The sequence below is a fragment of the Perognathus longimembris genome, chromosome 16 (genome assembly GCF_023159225.1).
Source record: "Perognathus longimembris pacificus isolate PPM17 chromosome 16, ASM2315922v1, whole genome shotgun sequence".
In the NCBI taxonomy this organism is placed as follows: domain Eukaryota; kingdom Metazoa; phylum Chordata; class Mammalia; order Rodentia; family Heteromyidae; genus Perognathus; species Perognathus longimembris.
The window spans coordinates 38,851,357-38,869,278 of NC_063176.1; the positions used below are offsets into that span (position 1 = coordinate 38,851,357).

The 17,922-nt window shown below is 38.1% G+C and overlaps 1 protein-coding gene across 1 annotated transcript in view; it reads right to left on the reverse strand.

Annotated features, from left to right (window-relative positions):
- Window positions 1-10,645: 10,645 nt before the first annotated feature.
- Dthd1 (death domain containing 1) overlaps window positions 10,646-17,922 on the reverse strand; it is a 51,965-nt gene continuing 44,688 nt past the window's right edge. Inside the window, exons 9-10 of the mRNA XM_048364469.1 lie at window positions 13,531-13,588; window positions 10,646-10,972 (exon numbers count right to left, since the gene is read on the reverse strand). Coding sequence (XP_048220426.1) covers window positions 10,653-10,972; window positions 13,531-13,588 — 378 coding nt within the window. The 3' untranslated portion in view covers window positions 10,646-10,652. The remainder of the gene's footprint in view (window positions 10,973-13,530; window positions 13,589-17,922) is intronic.

Genomic DNA, 17,922 nt, shown 5'->3' on the forward strand with positions numbered 1-17,922 from the left:
ACATGCACAGACTTGATATGGAAAAGATTGCAGACACATTGAAACCTGCAGTAAGTCCTGCTGCTCTCTATCCTGGTACTCAAGTGCAGTTGAATAATGAAGTAGGTGGATGGAGAGAGATGGACAGATGGAAGAGAACTTTTATATATCGGAGCTATGTTGTCCTCAACCCTGAACATACAGTGAGAGGAAATGCAGTTTCCTGAACTTTTCCCAGGATCCAAAGATAAAGAGATAAACAACTTTGGGTTAATTCTTAGAAGCCTACAATCTAGCTAGTAAGGGAACACAATGAAGAATCTGCCAGTCTCTTCTCCAGCAACACGTCCTATAAGTAAAAATGCTGAAAACCTGAGCACTTCTCTAGAGCTGCCAATCAGCCAGCAATAATAACAGGTGAGGTGATAGAAAGAATGGATGGCCTTTTTTTCCCTATGCCATGGACTAGGATCAACTCAGATGAAATCACTTACATGGACATAAGTTTAAAGTGATAAAGAACCTTCCCTGAAATCAGGCCTGGAATTACTGTAAGGAGAGCTGCAAAGTATTGTATAAATGTAGGGGATGGATAGTCACTGGCCTCTTTTCACACACACCTCTCCTCCACCCCAAAATCCTAAGCTGCATAATGAAACTTTTAGTGACTATTGGTAATGTTAATATACTGTATAATTCAAAAGGCTAGGAGAAAGGATTTTTTTTTTTTTTGGACAGTCCTAGGCCGTGAACTCAGGGCCTGAGCACTGTCCCTGGCTTCATTTTTGCTCAAGGCTAGCACTCTGCCACCTGAGCCACAGCGCCCCTTCTGGCCATTTTCTGTATATGTGGTGCTGAGGAATCGAACCCAGGGCCTCATGTATACGAGGCAAGCACTCTTGCCACTAGCCCATATTCCCAGCCCAGGAGAAAGGATTTTTATTACTTCACCATAAACAAATTATAAATAGTTGAGGAGATACATCCATGTAGCCTGATTTAAATGTATGCAATGCGCAGAGATATCAAAATATCTCACAGCCCCCCCCCCCCCATCAATTGGTAACTGTTGTCAATGTGCTTGTGTGTTAATGGACAAAAAATTTAAATATAAAATAAAGAAAAAGTGAAACTATTTTATTTGTTTTTTTTTTCCATCAGTAATAATGATAGCAATGCCTGTTAGTCACAATTTGATGTTAAAGTTTCACAGTTTCATATAAAGGCTTTTGGTGAAAGGATAGGAAAAACTGCTTCCAAGTAGCGTATTCTTGAACAGGCGAATAAAATAATATTTGTAGCTAAAATTGAGAGAGCCCAGGAAAGTCTCTCCCTCATCTTACTACCTAAAACATGTCAACAAGTCTGGATTTGCACACATTACTCATATACATTAATATTTAAATGTTCAAAAGGCCCCATATGAAAGTGATAACACATCATGGTATCAAATCGACTTCAAATTGAGGTGGCCAGGTAAATGGCACAGGGGCTATCATGACATAATCTCTCTTGCATTTTCACACGTTAATTTACAGCACTCATGGGTCTCCAAAGCCTTAGGAAAGATTTAAGAAGGGCCATCACCGAGTGATTCAAACCATCCTTCAATGTAATACCATTTATTTTCCCAGCTTTGGGTGAATTTATCAAGAGTGGTAGAAATCAAGATAGTCACCAATCTTTATCTCAATATTATAATGTAATGTCTGCAACCACAGGAGGAAATCTCACTGACAGCTTGGTTATGATCAATAATCAAGCATTAAAGTGGCTCTAAATGTGGTAAACTTTCAAGCCCAGGTTGTGGGAATCTTTTTACAACATGCTTTCCAAGCTATTCCAAAAGACCAAGTAACTTCAGTATAAATCAAATGAAAACTGAATCACCTTAAAGAAAGTGTCGTTTATTTTTCCATGTATTTTAGCAAAGAAACCTTTTGCTACAGATACATTTAGGCACAGAAAAATTCTTTTAATTATGCATGAAAATTTTTCTACAGAATATTAAAGTCAAAATTTTTAATGAAAAGAATTTTTCACAAAAGTTATGAGACCAGACCACAAAAGATTCCTCATATGTCCAAAAATACGTAGCTAAATACTATAAATGTAAACAGAATACTCTGAGAGGAGTGGGAAGGTTATTTTGTAAAAATACAGGCGTGGAAATAAAGACTATAATATTGAGATAGCTTGTTTGTTCCTACTAGTCTATTCATGGGAAATGCTTTTGAATAGACTTCTAAATTTCATATCAAAGAGAGAATGGAGAAGTCTAGTCTAACTGCCCCCAGAAAATGGGAAGTCACTGCAAATTTTCAAAAATAGAAACGTCTAAATTAAGTGACTCATGGCTCTGGGGAAATAGCTCATGCCCAAAGTCATCTATTATGGGTGGATTAAAACTGTTACAAATCCTCATTCAGAATCAGAATAACACTATTAGTGTGTATGGCCAAATTAGTACAATTCATAGAGAACTATCTTGCAGCAAGAGGGATTAAAATTGAGACCATGAACTCTGGGATTCAGAAGGTATAATCATTTCTCACTCTTGCTTACCTTGCTCTGTATTGACTTAACATTATTTCTTCTTCTGTTATATTTTACTATCTTTCACCATATTTCTCTCCCTCTCAGGAAAATACGGAGAGGACTGACCTGATGTATCTCCAATATATCAAGTCTGACAGTTTAACTAGTCCTTTGCTCAAGGTCAGTCTCAGAAGGCTGAAGTGATGGCATCAGATGATTGAGTCCTTATCTGAAGCTGTGGATATGAAAAGACACATGTTCAAGTTCTACCAGACTATTCCCAAAATCTACTTCCTCATGGTTATAGGAATGATACCTTGATTGTTTTTTTTTAAATCTTTTAGTTCCTGGACACTACACTCAGATCATTGCCAAATGGCCTCTTCATACCTCCACTAGATTCCCATCCAAATCTCTCTGATTACCCCTGATGAAAACAACCAAAGACAGGGACCAAGTGATCAAGTCAGGTCAACTACAGTGATCTACTTCCCTTAGAATCATCTCTACAGCATAGCCAATTTTATTCATCTTGTGGGAACTGTGCAGTATTTATCACTGGAGGGTGTAGAATTCTGGTGGTAATACTAAACATTCTGTCTGTCTGCTACAGGTTCTATGGAATGAATTGAAAATAAGTCTGAAATCAGAATGAGGAAGGTTTAGAAACATAAATTTAGGACTTCGAAGTACTGCTTGTATGATAGAGAAAGAGCAGAAAGAGCCAAATGAATATGAGGGGACTTGAGTTCAGGCCCCAGTATTGATACCAAAAAACAATTAAATGAAAGCATGAATTTACTTTTGCATTTAAATTGAATACTTAAATATTGGTTGACTTAATTAAGAGTGAATTTATAAAGGAATGAATAAGGGAATGCACAAATGAATGGTTATAGCATTTCAAAATCTATTTTTATCATGATAAAAATATTAACATTGAACTGAAGGATACTTATGAGAATGGAATTAGATTACATATAAAAATGCCTGTGGCTTGTCACTTACACTCAATAAGTTCCTATTTGTCTTTTATAATGAGATAACACCTGAGTGTAACACTCCAATAACAACTTTGAATCCTCCTCATCCCATTCGCTGTAATCCCAGTCCAATCCCAGCAGCTATGATTCTAATTGTTGTTGTTGATTTTGCCTTATCTACAGAGAACGTGGCTGTACTTCGTTCACAATTTTTGAAGCTCAATGGTTTGCAGCCAATATAGTGGGTTTTTTTTTTATTACATCAAATGACTTAATTGCACCAATAAGAACAATGGCTAGATCATGTATTTTCTCGCTATGTGCTCCTGTAGGCTCTGGCTTTGTTCTAGGCATCAAGGCTTAGGCTGAAGACACATTGCTGGCTGATACATTGCTGTTAGGCACTAAGAGAGAAAAGAAACACAATGGAGCCGCAATATAGTCCTTCAAGCTTCTATGTGAAAATACCTCTCATATTTCATAGGGTACTTTAGATCATATGACCAAAGCATACATCAATGGAGTAGGACTATAAAGTCCTCCCACAACAAGGAGCAATACATATTTTTGTATATTCAATTGCATTTTATTTTTTAAATTTAATTTCATTGTCAAGGTAATGTACAGAGGGGTTCCAATTATATACATAAGGTAGTGAATACATGTCTTGTCAAACTTGTTACCCCCTCCCTTCAAATGCATTTTAGAAATCATCCTTGACCATCAACTGTTTTTACTTTAGTTGCTTTACATTTGGGGGCTATTTTGTCACTATGACTGTAATGTTGTTGTATGTGCTTTAAGATGGGCTATGGAGTGATACTAATTGACTTGCTTTATCATTTATCTCAGGAAATAGATGGTTATAAAATCACAACTAACAATGATATTCTGAAAAATATCACCTGATTGTTGGTAAGCAATAATCCAATTTATAAATCCAGTTTATAGATGTTAGCCACTTTTATTTATTGAAAAACCATACCAACACTGCTGTTTAGAATGCCTCAAAATTTAGAATATAATTCCTTAGAAGGTAGGTCAGTTAATAGCACTCATTAGAAAGTGAAGCAAGTTAACTGTATATTTACTTTGTAGTACTATGAATAGTTTATACTTTCAATTGGTATTTACTGCCAACTGAAAGAAATTACACACAATTCCAACAATAAGTATTATACTGTGTTTTTTAAACTGACTTAAGAAAGCAGAAAAATACAATCTAACATGGAAACTTCTATAAAAGCAGAAATTTCTGTGTATTTTATTTCTTGCTTTGGGAATTTCAGAATTTTAGTGCAGGATTTAGAAAAGAATTAACAATTCTTTTGAATTAAGTATATTGATCATAGATCAAACTATTCCTTTTACTCCAGAATAGATGAATTTTTTTAAGTGTCCTACAAACAAATTTTTCACTATGTAGAGATTTTAAGGTCCTAAGTGTATTCTTAATTTTTTGTGAGGCAGAAGTGCCCCCTTGTGGTCATATGTATGTAAGCATTTACAGTGCCTTTAAACTTTCCAGGTTGTGTGGCAGGGAAAGGGTCTTTCAGGTAAAGAAGGCCTCCCTCCAATGTTTGAAGCAATCCATTTATGTAGAAATGACCCAGATAAACTTGAGAAAGAACATGTTGGGGCACATTTCAAAGGTTTCAGCATGCAAATACAATGAAATTTTTTTAATGAAACAAAAGTATTCATAAGATGTAGGTGATATGTTATGTGATGAGAAAACAGGGAAGCCACATTTTGAGAGGTTGGATTGGAAGTCTTTATTGGAAGGCCAGCGTCTGCAGGTGGACTGCTGTCACAAAGGCCTGCAGCCCCTGGAATGCATGCAATACTGCCAGACAATTCAGCCATTAGAATAAAGAGGGCAGAAAGAGGAGAAAAACATTTCCAGCAAACCAGATCAGCTCTAATGGACAGCTGATGCGGGTCACCAAGTTGACAGAGGAGAGCCAAGAGACACAGAGAAATGATACCAAGACAGGAAGCATGGTGTGCCCATGGCTTAACTTGTCTTAGCCTATATAGAGTCAGGATTGCGGGGGAAGGGGGTGGGGGGGAGGGGACAAGGTCACAGGAAACTCCAGTGTTTTTTGAGTTCAAAACATAGGACTGACAGGCCTAATAACCTATTGTTCAAGTCACCTCCCCGGCTGCTAGGAATTCAGGCATGCCCATCACCTGGGAGGTGGGGCTTCTCCTTCGTCTACCATGAAGACAAGATGGATCCAGTTAGACCAGCTCCCTACTGTCCACCATGTGGCTAAGATGGTGCTGGGCAGATCCAGCATCCCTACTTCAAGTACAACAATCAACTTCTGGTGAAGTCAGCTCATGTGTGCAATTATAGTAAGTTCTTCTCATTTCATAAGTGGCCCGGAAGAAGATTTTCTCCTTCCTGATTGCTCCAGTTCCCTGCCTCAGCTCACACCCTTTTTAGTCAACGGAACAGATAAACTTTCTCTAGTGAACTCTATTAAGAGAAAAAATCTTCATATTCAGTCCAGGATAGAGCTTGCTCTGTCTCAAGTTCCTCTCTTCTTGTCCACAAAAATTAAAAAAAAAATGGTGACAGGACTGTAGTTAAGAAGACAAACATGGGGGCTGGGGATATAGCCTAGTGGCAAGAGTGCCTGCCTCGGATACACGAGGCCCTAGGTTCGATTCCCCAGCACCACATATACAGAAAACGGCCAGAAGCGGCGCTGTGGCTCAAGTGGCAGAGTGCTAGCCTTGAGCGGGAAGAAGCCAGGGACAGTGCTCAGGCCCTGAGTCCAAGGCCCAGGACTGGCCAAAAAAAAAAGAAGACAAACATGGAGTACATGATGTATTTTAAATTCCATAGCCATAAATATGACTGAAGGCCATGATGAAGTAAGGAGCTCAGATCTGGCCAGTGCTACCTTGGCCATACGAATTGTAGGATCCGGCATCTCGTCTTGATGGGTGTGCCTGAATTCCTAGAGGAAGGGAAGTTCTACACCCAAGGGATGGGTATTCCTGAATCTCTGGAGACAGGGCTGGGCACTTGGCCTATAGCTTAGTGAACCTGTCAATCCAGTTCCTGGGACTGAGAGCTTCCTCTGTCCCTGCTCCCAGACCTGACCCTATTTAGGGTCAGACCAGCTGAGGAGCCATTACGCCATGTCATATGTCTCCATGTTCACATCCTGTGTCCTTTCTTCTGGCTTGTCTCTGGTCACCATGGCTTCCCACTTCAACTCTCCATTGGAGCTGAATTGGTTGTTGATATTGTTTTTGTTCTATTTTCCTCTCTGGCCTGTTTCCTGACAGTGTTAAGTATATTAACGGGTTGCAGGCCTTTGTAACAACTGGCTGCCTGCAGACTGCTAATGTTCAAATAAAACTGCAAGATTCGATCCTTCAAAATGTGGCTTCTTTGATAATTTACCTTATAACAATGAGTAACCATACAAGACTCTTAGATCCCAACTTAAAGGCCAGAGCTTTGGTCCTGTGAAAATGAATGGAAATGCACATTCTCTACTTCTCCAGACCCTTTTGATTAGAAAAATTTCTTCTTAATGCTAGCTGAATTTGAGGAGCATTGGGGTCCTGATTCCCAGGACTCAGCCCAGGCTAAATCAATCACAGTTTCTCAGAACCAGTGCAGTCATCTCCTTCTGAGTCTAATAGACCAGTATGTGATCCACTGAGGGAAACTCAAGGGGACCACATAGCTGACCAGCATGAGAGAGCTGCCCAGGACACACCAGAAACAGAACCCATAGAGGCTTCCTGAGTCATTTTACTGAATGAGACTATCGTCCAAAATCCAGAAGAATAGCAGGTGTCCAGTTAAACAAATGCAAACAGAGAGTCATGTCGATACATGGGAGTTGGGGGAGCTTATCTTTTTAACAGGCTCAAAGCAGAGCTGTGTATACGGGGGTCAACTTCAGGCCTGCCCTGCAAAGTGCATCCAGAGTCCTCTTTCCCATGAGGCATTAAAGTGCAGATAGAAGAGCAATGTTGTATCCAGAAACTCTTTATCTAAGGCTCTGAACCTCTGTTGTAAGTTGAGAATGCTCTTCCAAGAGACTTCAATCCTCCAGACAAGAAAGGAACATTTCTTTCTTACTGATATGATTTCCAATAGCACAGTGTCAGCTATCGTGTGACTTGGGAGAACAAAGTTTGGCAGTGTGTAAGAAAGCATTAGTCACTCAGCGAAGGGGACACTTTGTGGTTTCTGAGTGTGGGGTGTTTTTTTTGGGGGGGAAGGGATATTGATTCTTGTTAACTGTGCAGCTGGCTTTATCTGTGATTATTTTGCAGCTTGATGAATGGGGGAGGTTATGATATTTTCAAACATGGTACCATACCACATTTTTCTCTTTAAAAAGAGGAAGTTCATAACATGCTTTTGCCTAAATATAACATTAATATTAATTCAAAAAAGAATTCTGTGTCCAGAGCCATACCGGATTCTCTGGGAATTTGCTGATGGGTAAAACTCAAGCCTTGTTTTCATGGTGATTGACCATAACACTGGTAAATAGGCAATTGCAACAGAGTTCCAATGTGTAGCAACTGGATTTAGGAACAGGGTAATAAATCCAGTCCTGGGAATTCAGGAACCTAAAAACCAAGCATTCCCAAGGGTATGGGAAACAGAAGACTGGTTAAGAGATAGAATTAAAAGAGAGTCATCTGTGGCCATCTTCCTTCCTTCCTTCCTTCCTTCCTTCCTTCCTTCCTTCCTTCCTTCCTTCCTTCCTTCTTTCCTCTCTTAGTGTGGCTCTGACTTTAATTTTCCAGACAGGATCTTACTATGTAAACCTATGCTGGACCAGTTAGAAATAGAGTCATCTTGGTTATAACACAAGTTATAACTCTGTCTGATATCAAACAAGTTGGAGTTTACCCATTTGTAACACAAAAATAAAAGAAGTCTGAAACTTTTATTGAGTGTCAGAGTTCTAAGTAATAGAAATCCACCAATAAACAAAAGAGACCAGTAGCCTAGCCCTTGTGTGCTGCACAGATGTAAATATTGCTTTGTAAAAATCTAAGTAATAACCATAATAAAGAATTAAGTTATTTTATGTGTTAGGTAATATATAGGGGCAGAGCTTTCCAGTGGAGGAGACTGGGAGACTAAATGTGACAGTTGTACCAATGCGCACACTATACTGGGACATTCTGATGAGATCACAGCAAAGAAGCAACCCTTGGCTTCATCAGCCTTATTTCATCCCATCTACACAACAGCCCTTCTAACTTCAAGGAGCCTGAATCTGGACAGCAGAGAAACTTCTCATTCCAAGGCACAGCTCAGAGCTCCTGACTATTCTCAGAGCTCCTGACTGAGAACATTTCAGAGCAAGCCATCAGACTGAAACAGTAAACATTTCTTGCAAATATTAGTAGCAGTTGAAACATTTAACCCAGAGCTTTCCTGGACTTCCAGCTTCCTAAATTTTCCTTAGCTTATTTTACTTTCTTTTTTCCATATCTTATTTCAGTTCAAAAGTTGAATAAAATAATTGTTTTCACCATCCTCACTTTTCCCCTAACCTCCTATGCAGACCTGTATGGAAAGAATTTTGCTTGCCAGCACTGTAAGGGCTGCCTTGGTGTGCAAACATTAGGAATGGCCCACAGTTTTTGAGCCACTTTAAGTTAATAAGTTCTTTTTAAAAATCCATTTAAAATGTCAATAGCATCCTTCTGAAAAATCATGGGTGAGATAAGCAGAGTTTGACCGATAAAATTTTGCCATTTGGAATACCAGATTGTGATGCTCTCAAAGCTTAACTTCCTTTCTTAAGACATATCTACTTTCTAAAATACGTCAGAAGATGTGCTGTGATTTTATTTGGGTGTTCTTATGCTACATTACAAGCAGTTACTCACTCAAATCAGATATTTATACTCTAAGTAGTTAAGTAGTTATTTACGATGACTACAGGACCACAGGTTTTGTTAATGTCAACTATACATATTTGAAGTATTCCACCTATAACACAAAGTGCTTAATGATTAACAAAATAATGACAGTAATGGGTGTTCATTACTGTGACACTATACATAGATTAGCTCTAAAATAGTAAAGCATTCCTACCCCCTCTTGAGTAAAGCTAGCACCTCAGTAATGATTTTCAAGACTTAATTGCTAAGTTGTCCTAAATATTCAAGGTTAAACTAATTATGATGAACTATCATTGTTACATATGCACCTGAAAATAATGAATGTTTGTTTGCTAAAATATATGTAAAGAGTGTTCATTCAGGGCCAACAGGCCAGGCCCCCAGTTCAAGCCCCACAACCAAAAAAAAAAAAAATGTTCACAACACACCTGTTTATGGTATCTCTGAGATGAAATCTATTCAAATACCACAGTATAATATATATGTGATTTTTATTATATGCAGGTAATGTATTATTTACTATACAGTTATCAGTAGGAACAAATGATGATTACAAGGGATAATGTGAGTAGTTTTAACATAATAAAGAGGAATTCAAAAGATAAACATAAAAGAATATCGCCTTCATCATTCTACTTTGAACATTTTCAAAAACGAGTAATGTTGAAATTAATTATGATATGTCTATTTAATGGGCTCCTCCACACATAGGAAACATCCTTGGCTATTAAGATGTAAATGAGGCCATGTGCTTGTTGGTTTGGGCCTGTAACCCTACTTACTCTGGAAGCTGAGATCTGAGGATCAGATCAAAGCTAGCCTTGGCAGGAAAGTCCGAGTCTGTTATCACCCATTAATCATTAAAAACGCCTAAAGTGGAGCTGTTGCTCAAGTGGTAGAGCACTAGACTTAAGCCAAAAGAAACTCATGGACAAGACCCAGGACATAGGTTCAATCCTCAGAACAGATACCAAAAACAAACAAAAGATGATGCCAGGAGGCAAATGCTCACGTGAAAGCTATCAAGTTTGGCTGAACTCAAAGCTAGGCACTATGAGAGTGAGAAAACTTGTTTGTTACTCAACCAGGAAGTAGCACTCATGCTCAAGAATGTCTTTAGTTGGTTGATGCTTTCCCATAGTCTGTGTAACAAATAGACTCATGTCAAACAATTTTACTTGGAAATTGCTTAAGAAAAACTGACAGAATCCTTAAAATTCACAGGAGCAATGTCTTGCCCTCTACTCAAGTCACCAAATCAAACCAGGGCTGGAGCTCAGTGAACACCTTATTTTCCCACTTGAATTTGAGCTCCTCAGCGAGATCACTCCTGCCCATCTTGCGGAGATGACGCGCCAGAAGGCGGAGTTTGTCAGTGGCTGTTGGGAGTGATCTTTTCCAGAAGCAAAGAAGTTCATGGATCTGTTCTGTGAGATCATCGGGGTGCTTGAGTTTGATGAGTTGCACGGTGCTGCGGCGCACAGGGAGAGACGCCGTGAGGGCCTCGGGGCCTTCTTCAGAGAGCTCCTCTGCCAGCCAGTGCAGCAAGTTATTCCAAAGGGCCTCTGTAGCGCACAAGCAATAGTGTTAGGAGAAATACAGGGGTATTCTGATAGAAATACTTGGGAGAAATTCAGGATGACCTCTGGGTCATCTTCTGAGGGTGCCAGCCACTGCAGAAGGTAGAGATGCTCCTCAAATGAGAACTAAGTGGGCTCTATCAAAGGGTTTCTAGGTCATGTTTATATAGTCTAAATTGAGGAGGGCTGAGGAAGGAGCAACACTTGACAATTTTTACACAGTATCCCAGATGATACTGTCATCCTCTGAGGAGCTCTGTGTCAAAGGATACAAGTGCAGAAAGATATTTCTTTTTATTAAAGCTAGTGTAGTGTATATATTATACACAATCTAGCTAATTATCTCTCTCAAACACAAGCTTACACACACACACAGAGAGAGAGAGAGAGAGAGAGAGAGAGAGAGAGAGAGAGAGACCAACATCATTACCCAAAGCCCTTTCTATGGGAAGGCTTTCATAACAGTATGTCTACCACACACGTGCCTTGTTTACACCCGCAATCATGTCATCTGAGTATGAACTTTATGCTAAGCACAATCCTCTATGAGACTGGACCTTGAATGTCACACTATTTGCAGGTAGTAGACTGCTTAGGAGATGAAGCCTAAAGGGAGGATAGGTCATTGATTTGTCCTTTAGTGAGATATTGGGACCCTGGTCATTTCTTATTTCTCTCTTTGCTTCCTAGCACCCATGAGATAAATAAACTTCTTTTGCTTGAACCAACCTTTGAACAATCCTCAAAGCAAATGGCCAAGTCACCATGAACAAAAACCTCAGACACTGTGAGCCAAAATATACCTTTTCTCTCTTTAAGTTGATTATCTCAGATATTTTGTCACAATGATAGAAAGTTAACTATCCCAGGCCCTACTGTCCATTCCTTGCTAGAACACAGCAGGAATTAGGATTCTATCATGCTCTAGCTCTCACTTGACTTGTTTTGGTCATCTGTACAATAAACTGAAGATTTGAGACTTATTTAATCTTCTCAGTATTCTATTAATAAAACTCTTCCTATTGTCTAAATTTCTTATTACTTCAGGGTTGTAATAATTTTACCTTATTCAAAATATCTAACTTTTTTTTAAAACAATTTTGCATTTGAGCCAGGGCCTGGGCACTGTCCTTGAGCTTTTTCACCTCAAGGCTAGTGCTCCACCACTTGAACGACAGCTCTACTTCTGGCTTTTTCTTTGGAGGATTAGTTGGAGATAAGAATCTTCTGGACTTCCCTGCATGGGCTGGCTGTGAATCGTGATCCTCAGATCTCAGACTCTTGAGTAACTAGGATTATATACATGAGCCACCAGCACTTGGATCCATCATCCTTCTTATAGCAGCTTAGATGACACTGGTTATCCACTTGCGACTTCCCAGTATAGGTAAGAAGACCATTATATTTGTGCCATCTCTGCTAATTGTTGAAAATTGTTGAAAAATTGTTGTCATTGTCCTTTTCTTTGTGCATTGAGTTAACATTGTTAAACCTGCTGGCGTTTTTTTTATTCTGCATCATATGCTCTCTCCTTTAAATAAAACAATTGTTCTGTCTCTGAGAGGATGCATATTACTAAACTTTATTCCTGTCTTATTCCTAATGTATCTCAGTAAAGGCTGAGCATATTCAGCACAAATTCAAAAGGAAAATCTGATTATCATCCCTGGTCCTGAGTCTCTGCCATGTATGGTAGACAAAGTAGTCTAAACACACATTCATGATGCCTTCCAAGAGCAATAAAATACTCTGTTCATAGCTGTTAACAGCATCAAATAAATTACTTTAAGGGCTAAGTTGGAAAAAAACCTATCAAATCCTACCCTGACATATGCTTCATTGTTATGCACTCATAAATTTACTTATGTATAATGACAACCAAATTGTAAATGTTTACTTTGTGGTTTCCTGTCAATATATGGTCAAATCTATTGACCTAAAAATGTTGATTTGAGCTAATCACACCTCAATATTTATAACTTAAAGTGAAAATTTCTTAAAAACAATGTACATCTCCTTACTAAACTAAGAAATTACCTATAGTGTGAGCAAAATATTACTTACTGAGGTTTATATTTTTTGTGGAGTTCAAAACCTGAAAATGATTATTTGCTCCTATTTTCATGATTTCCTAAATAAAATTATTTTATTAGTCTGAAAAGCTTAAAACTAGTTGAAAAGTCATTTTATTCTTATTATAAAAGGATTTAAACATACAAATAGTGTAAGAGTCTGGGCACCACTGGCTCACACCTATAATCCTAGACATTCAGGAAGCTGAGTGAGATGTGAGGATCTCATGTTACTTAGATTCTTAATTCCAACTAATCAACACAAAAAAGCCAGGAGTGGAGCTATGGCTTGAGAGGTAGATTACTAGCCTTGAGCAGAAAAAAATCTCATGGACAGCACCTAGACCTGAGCTCAAGTCCCACAATCAGCACACACACACACACACACACACACACACGCACGCGCACACACGCACACACACACTAAGAGATAAAAAAGTACTTAAGAAGATCAGAGCAAAACTTCCTTACCAATAGGATCTGTTGAAATTCTTTTAGTACTCTGTGGACGATGGGTAAGTTTTTCATGCTGTTGGAGAAAAGGAACAAAGATTAAGTAAAGGAAATTATTCAGGCTACACAGGAATTGTGCACTGGTCCTCACCCCTTTGGAAGAATTACTGAATTTTATATGTGCAGAATAACAGCTATATTTGTGCATGCCCAGCAATTATTTCCCTAAAACATAACAATTATACCAACTCAATCTTCTAGCTAATTTAAATCCAAGAATATATATGTAGGAGTTATTATTGCACTCTCAAGAACTCTAAGCAATCCTTTTCCAATAAAAATTTAAAACTGTTAATATCAGCTAACACACAACAAGCTACTTCCAGGCCAAAAACAAGAAGCTTTATCACTAATCAGGCAATAAAAGTAAAAAAAGTATCTTATAATATAGTAGCTTTATTGCAGCCTGTAGGTATGCCCTGTGTCTTAGAGACACAAAAACTAATTGCTCCTATGTAACTGTACTTTAGTACCTATTTTAGTGGGGAAGAACTCAGAAAGAGGAGTTGTAGCATACCCTGGAGTAAAACGAAATACTCTAGGTCAGATTTTAGCACTTAATGATTATACCATAGAAGTCACCGAATTGCTCTTACTTAAATACAAGTTTTGGAAAAACTAGTCCTCCTTGTTTGTGTCATAGAGACTTTCTAATTTCAGAAAATTCTATGTGGTCTCTCAGTAGCCAGGCCTGGACTCAGTTTCTACTAAACATATAGTCTCTGAGAGATCTGCAAAATTCTCAGCATTATAGTGTTGGCCAGGACTCAACCTGTATGTTATGTGCTTCCAGGAAGCTTAGGATGGTGCTGGCCGTAACCAAACTATCATCACTGTAGAACACATGACTGACAGCAAGAAGGTAAAAGCATTAAAGTGGACACAAGTGCTATCGGTTGGCCTTAGGGATTATTTGCTTGATTTGTAAGTGGAAATAATTAAATAGGATGTTATGTCTGAATCCTAAAGTAATATCCTATTTTAAAAGGGTGGTCACTGATATGAGAAAAGTGTCTTTTCTTTCCATGGAGTTTGCTTCCTTTCTGATAATCCTGAAAGAATTTTCAGAAGGGTTCCTGTTTTGCCCAAGTGGCATGGCTCTTGTTAATTACATTTTAGCTACATGCAGCCTTTTCCTATTGAACTTTGTTTGTTTTTTTCCAAATTTTTATTATCAAACTGATGTACAGAGAGGTTACAGTTTCATACGTTAGGCATTGGATACATTTCTTGTACTGTTTGTTACCTCGTCCCTCATACCCCCCTCACTCCTCCCCCTTTCCCTTTCCTCCTCTGAGGTGTTCAGTTCACTTACACCAAACAGTTTTGCAAGTATTGCTTTTGTAGTTGTTTGTCTTTTTTTACCCTGTGTCTCTCAATTTTGGTATTCCCTTTCAATTTCCTACTTCTAATACCAGTATACAGGGTTTCCAATATACTCAGATAAGATTACAGAGATAGTGTAGGTACAACCACAGGAAGGTGATACAAGAACATCATCAATAATAGAAGCTACAGATACATATGGGACGTGCAAGTAGTTACAACTGTGATATAACAATCATTTCCATAACATGGAGTTCATTTCACTTAGCATCATCATATGTGATCATAAGGGTATAGCTATTGGGCTCTTGTGATGCTCTGCTATGACTTGCCTAAAACTGTACTAATTATTCCCAATAAGGGAGACCATAGAGTCCATGTTTCTTTGGGTCTGGCTTACTTCACTTAGTATAATTTTTTCCAAGTCCTTCCATTTCCTTACAAATGGGACAATGTCATTCTTTCTGATAGAGGCATAAAATTCCATTGTTTATATGTACCACATATTCCTGATCCATTCGTCTACTGAGGGGCATATGGGTTGCTTCCAGATTCTAGCTATGACAAATTGTGCTGCGATGAACATTGTTGTGCTGGTGGCATTACTGTGATTTTGCTTGTGGTCTTTTGGATAGATACCCAAAAGTGGGGCTGCTGGGTCATAGGGGATCTCTATGTTAAGCCTTCTGAGGAATCTCCATACCGCTTACCAGAGTGGCTGAACCAGTTTATATTCCCACCAACAATGAAGTAGGGTTCCCTTTTGGCCACATCCCCTCCAACAGTTGTTATTGTTAGTTTTCTTGATATATGACATTCTTACTGGGGTGAGATGGAATCTCAATGTTGTTTTGATTTGCATTTCTTTTATGGCCAGTGATGTAGAGCACTTTTTCATATGTCTCTTGGCCATTCTCATTAAGTGATCCTGTTACAAGTTCCCTGCAGGATCTGCAGGGTTAAGGATGACAAGGGAGCAGCCAGCCTTGCTTGACAGATTTTTGGCGAATGGTACACCATTCTGCAGAATAAATTTTTCTTTGCCCAGTTCCTTTCCAGTTGATGTCCTTAATCCTATGCCACACCCTAACATCCACAGCTATTTCTAACACTACTTTCAAAAGCAACCACAGCAACACTATTATCATTTAGCAGATAAAGATGTCATAAATGGTCATTTGTCTTCTCATTTTTATTATTTTCTAGTCCTGAATCTGCAAATGCAGAACCCATTTTTGTTGTTGAATAATATATTCTAATACTATATACTATAATAATACTTTGTACTATAATAATAGCACCATTTAATATGCCAGGGCTGCCTCATAAACAACAGTTTTATACAACTAGCAATAACAAAAAAATGCCATGCCTTTTGGTCATCTACCTCAGGGCATTTAAGCATTGTCACAGGTAATTATTACAATATCTTAGAGCAATAACTCCTTCATCCAGTCCTACACTTCTCCCACCTCCACACACATACCACAGATTTTTCCTTGTGAGTAAGTAATTTATTTGTAATTAGAAGACATAACAGTGAACATGGCATGATTAGCATTCAACTGAGAAAGCCCATATGATTAGTTGTTTTCTTGGTATTTTTAGCATGGACATTTTTCCCTCGGAAATAATAAAGAAACTATATATAAGTCCTGAGTTTCCCTGCTCACTTTTTTTTCATTTTGCATAGTGGCCTCTATAATATTTGACATTGGCTCAATTTGAGTATATCATAACTTTAAATTGTATTCTCAGTTTTATAATGCCTGGCTTCTGGCTTGCATAGAATTTTTATTTTTGATAGAGCTGAATCTCAATTTAAAATAGATAGAAACAAAGGGCTAATCTGGTACAAAAACCAAGACTAGCACAAGTTGTGCTGTGATTATGGGTGTAACATAACTGCCAAGGAAATAAGAGCTCTTCTCCTTTCTGAGTGAGGATGTGTTTGATGACATTCCTAACAATGTTTTGATATATCAAGATTTTCATTTCACAGTTGTAACTTCTTCAAGGTAACCATAGTTAGGACTGGGGGAAACTTGTCTTGAAGTAACTCATCTATTTAAAGTCCTAACTTAATGATACTGACTTAAAATAGCAATATCAGCTAATATATTTTTATTAATTAACATGTATTAGAAATTGTCCTGAAAGAGTAGAGAATTTAACTTTGGTCTTATAATTATGCATGTGTTCAGTGATCATTTTCCCTGATAGAGTTACTTTTGTGCCTATTTTACAAATGAAAGAAAAACTTTAGAGAGACAACATAATTTGGCCAGAAACATACCCTCTAAATGACAGATATAACATTTTAACTACTATGTGTAGCAGTTCAAATACCTCATTTCTAAATATCAGTGAAAACTTGTATGAGAAATGACTATAATATGCAACAGTCTGTTTGGTTACTCCACTAAATTCCTCACTACACTCACCATTTATGTATCTGAATTCTCTTCTCTAGACTTGGAGACAATATTAGATTGAGGGAAAGAAGTTACTGGCTGATCACAACACTCATTCAACTATGACATTAAGCTAAATATTCCCTGTTTGTCAGTTCTTTCACTTAACATACAAACATAAACTAGTAGGGTGAATCACAGCTATAATCTTAGCTACTCAGAAGCTGGGTACAATGGCACATGCTGTCATCCCATCTATGCAGGAAACAAATATGAACATCTGAGTCTTAGTTAATCTGTGTAGAAAGCAAGACCTTATTTGAAGAGTAACTAAGGCAACAGAGAAGATGAAAATGGTTGAAGCACCTTACATGCATAACAATGAAAACTGTTTTAGAAGGGATAGGGAGTAAAGGAGAGTGACAGGGGATGAATTTGATTGAGATACATTAAATGTATGGAAATGTCACAACAATGCTCTGTACAACTAATGTACAGCACTATTTTTTTTCTTTTTTTTAGGGGGTCTTATGTGGTAGAATCTCTGTTGGTCAAACCTGAAGCCATGAACTCACACCACAGTATACTACCACAAAGAAAAGATGAATAA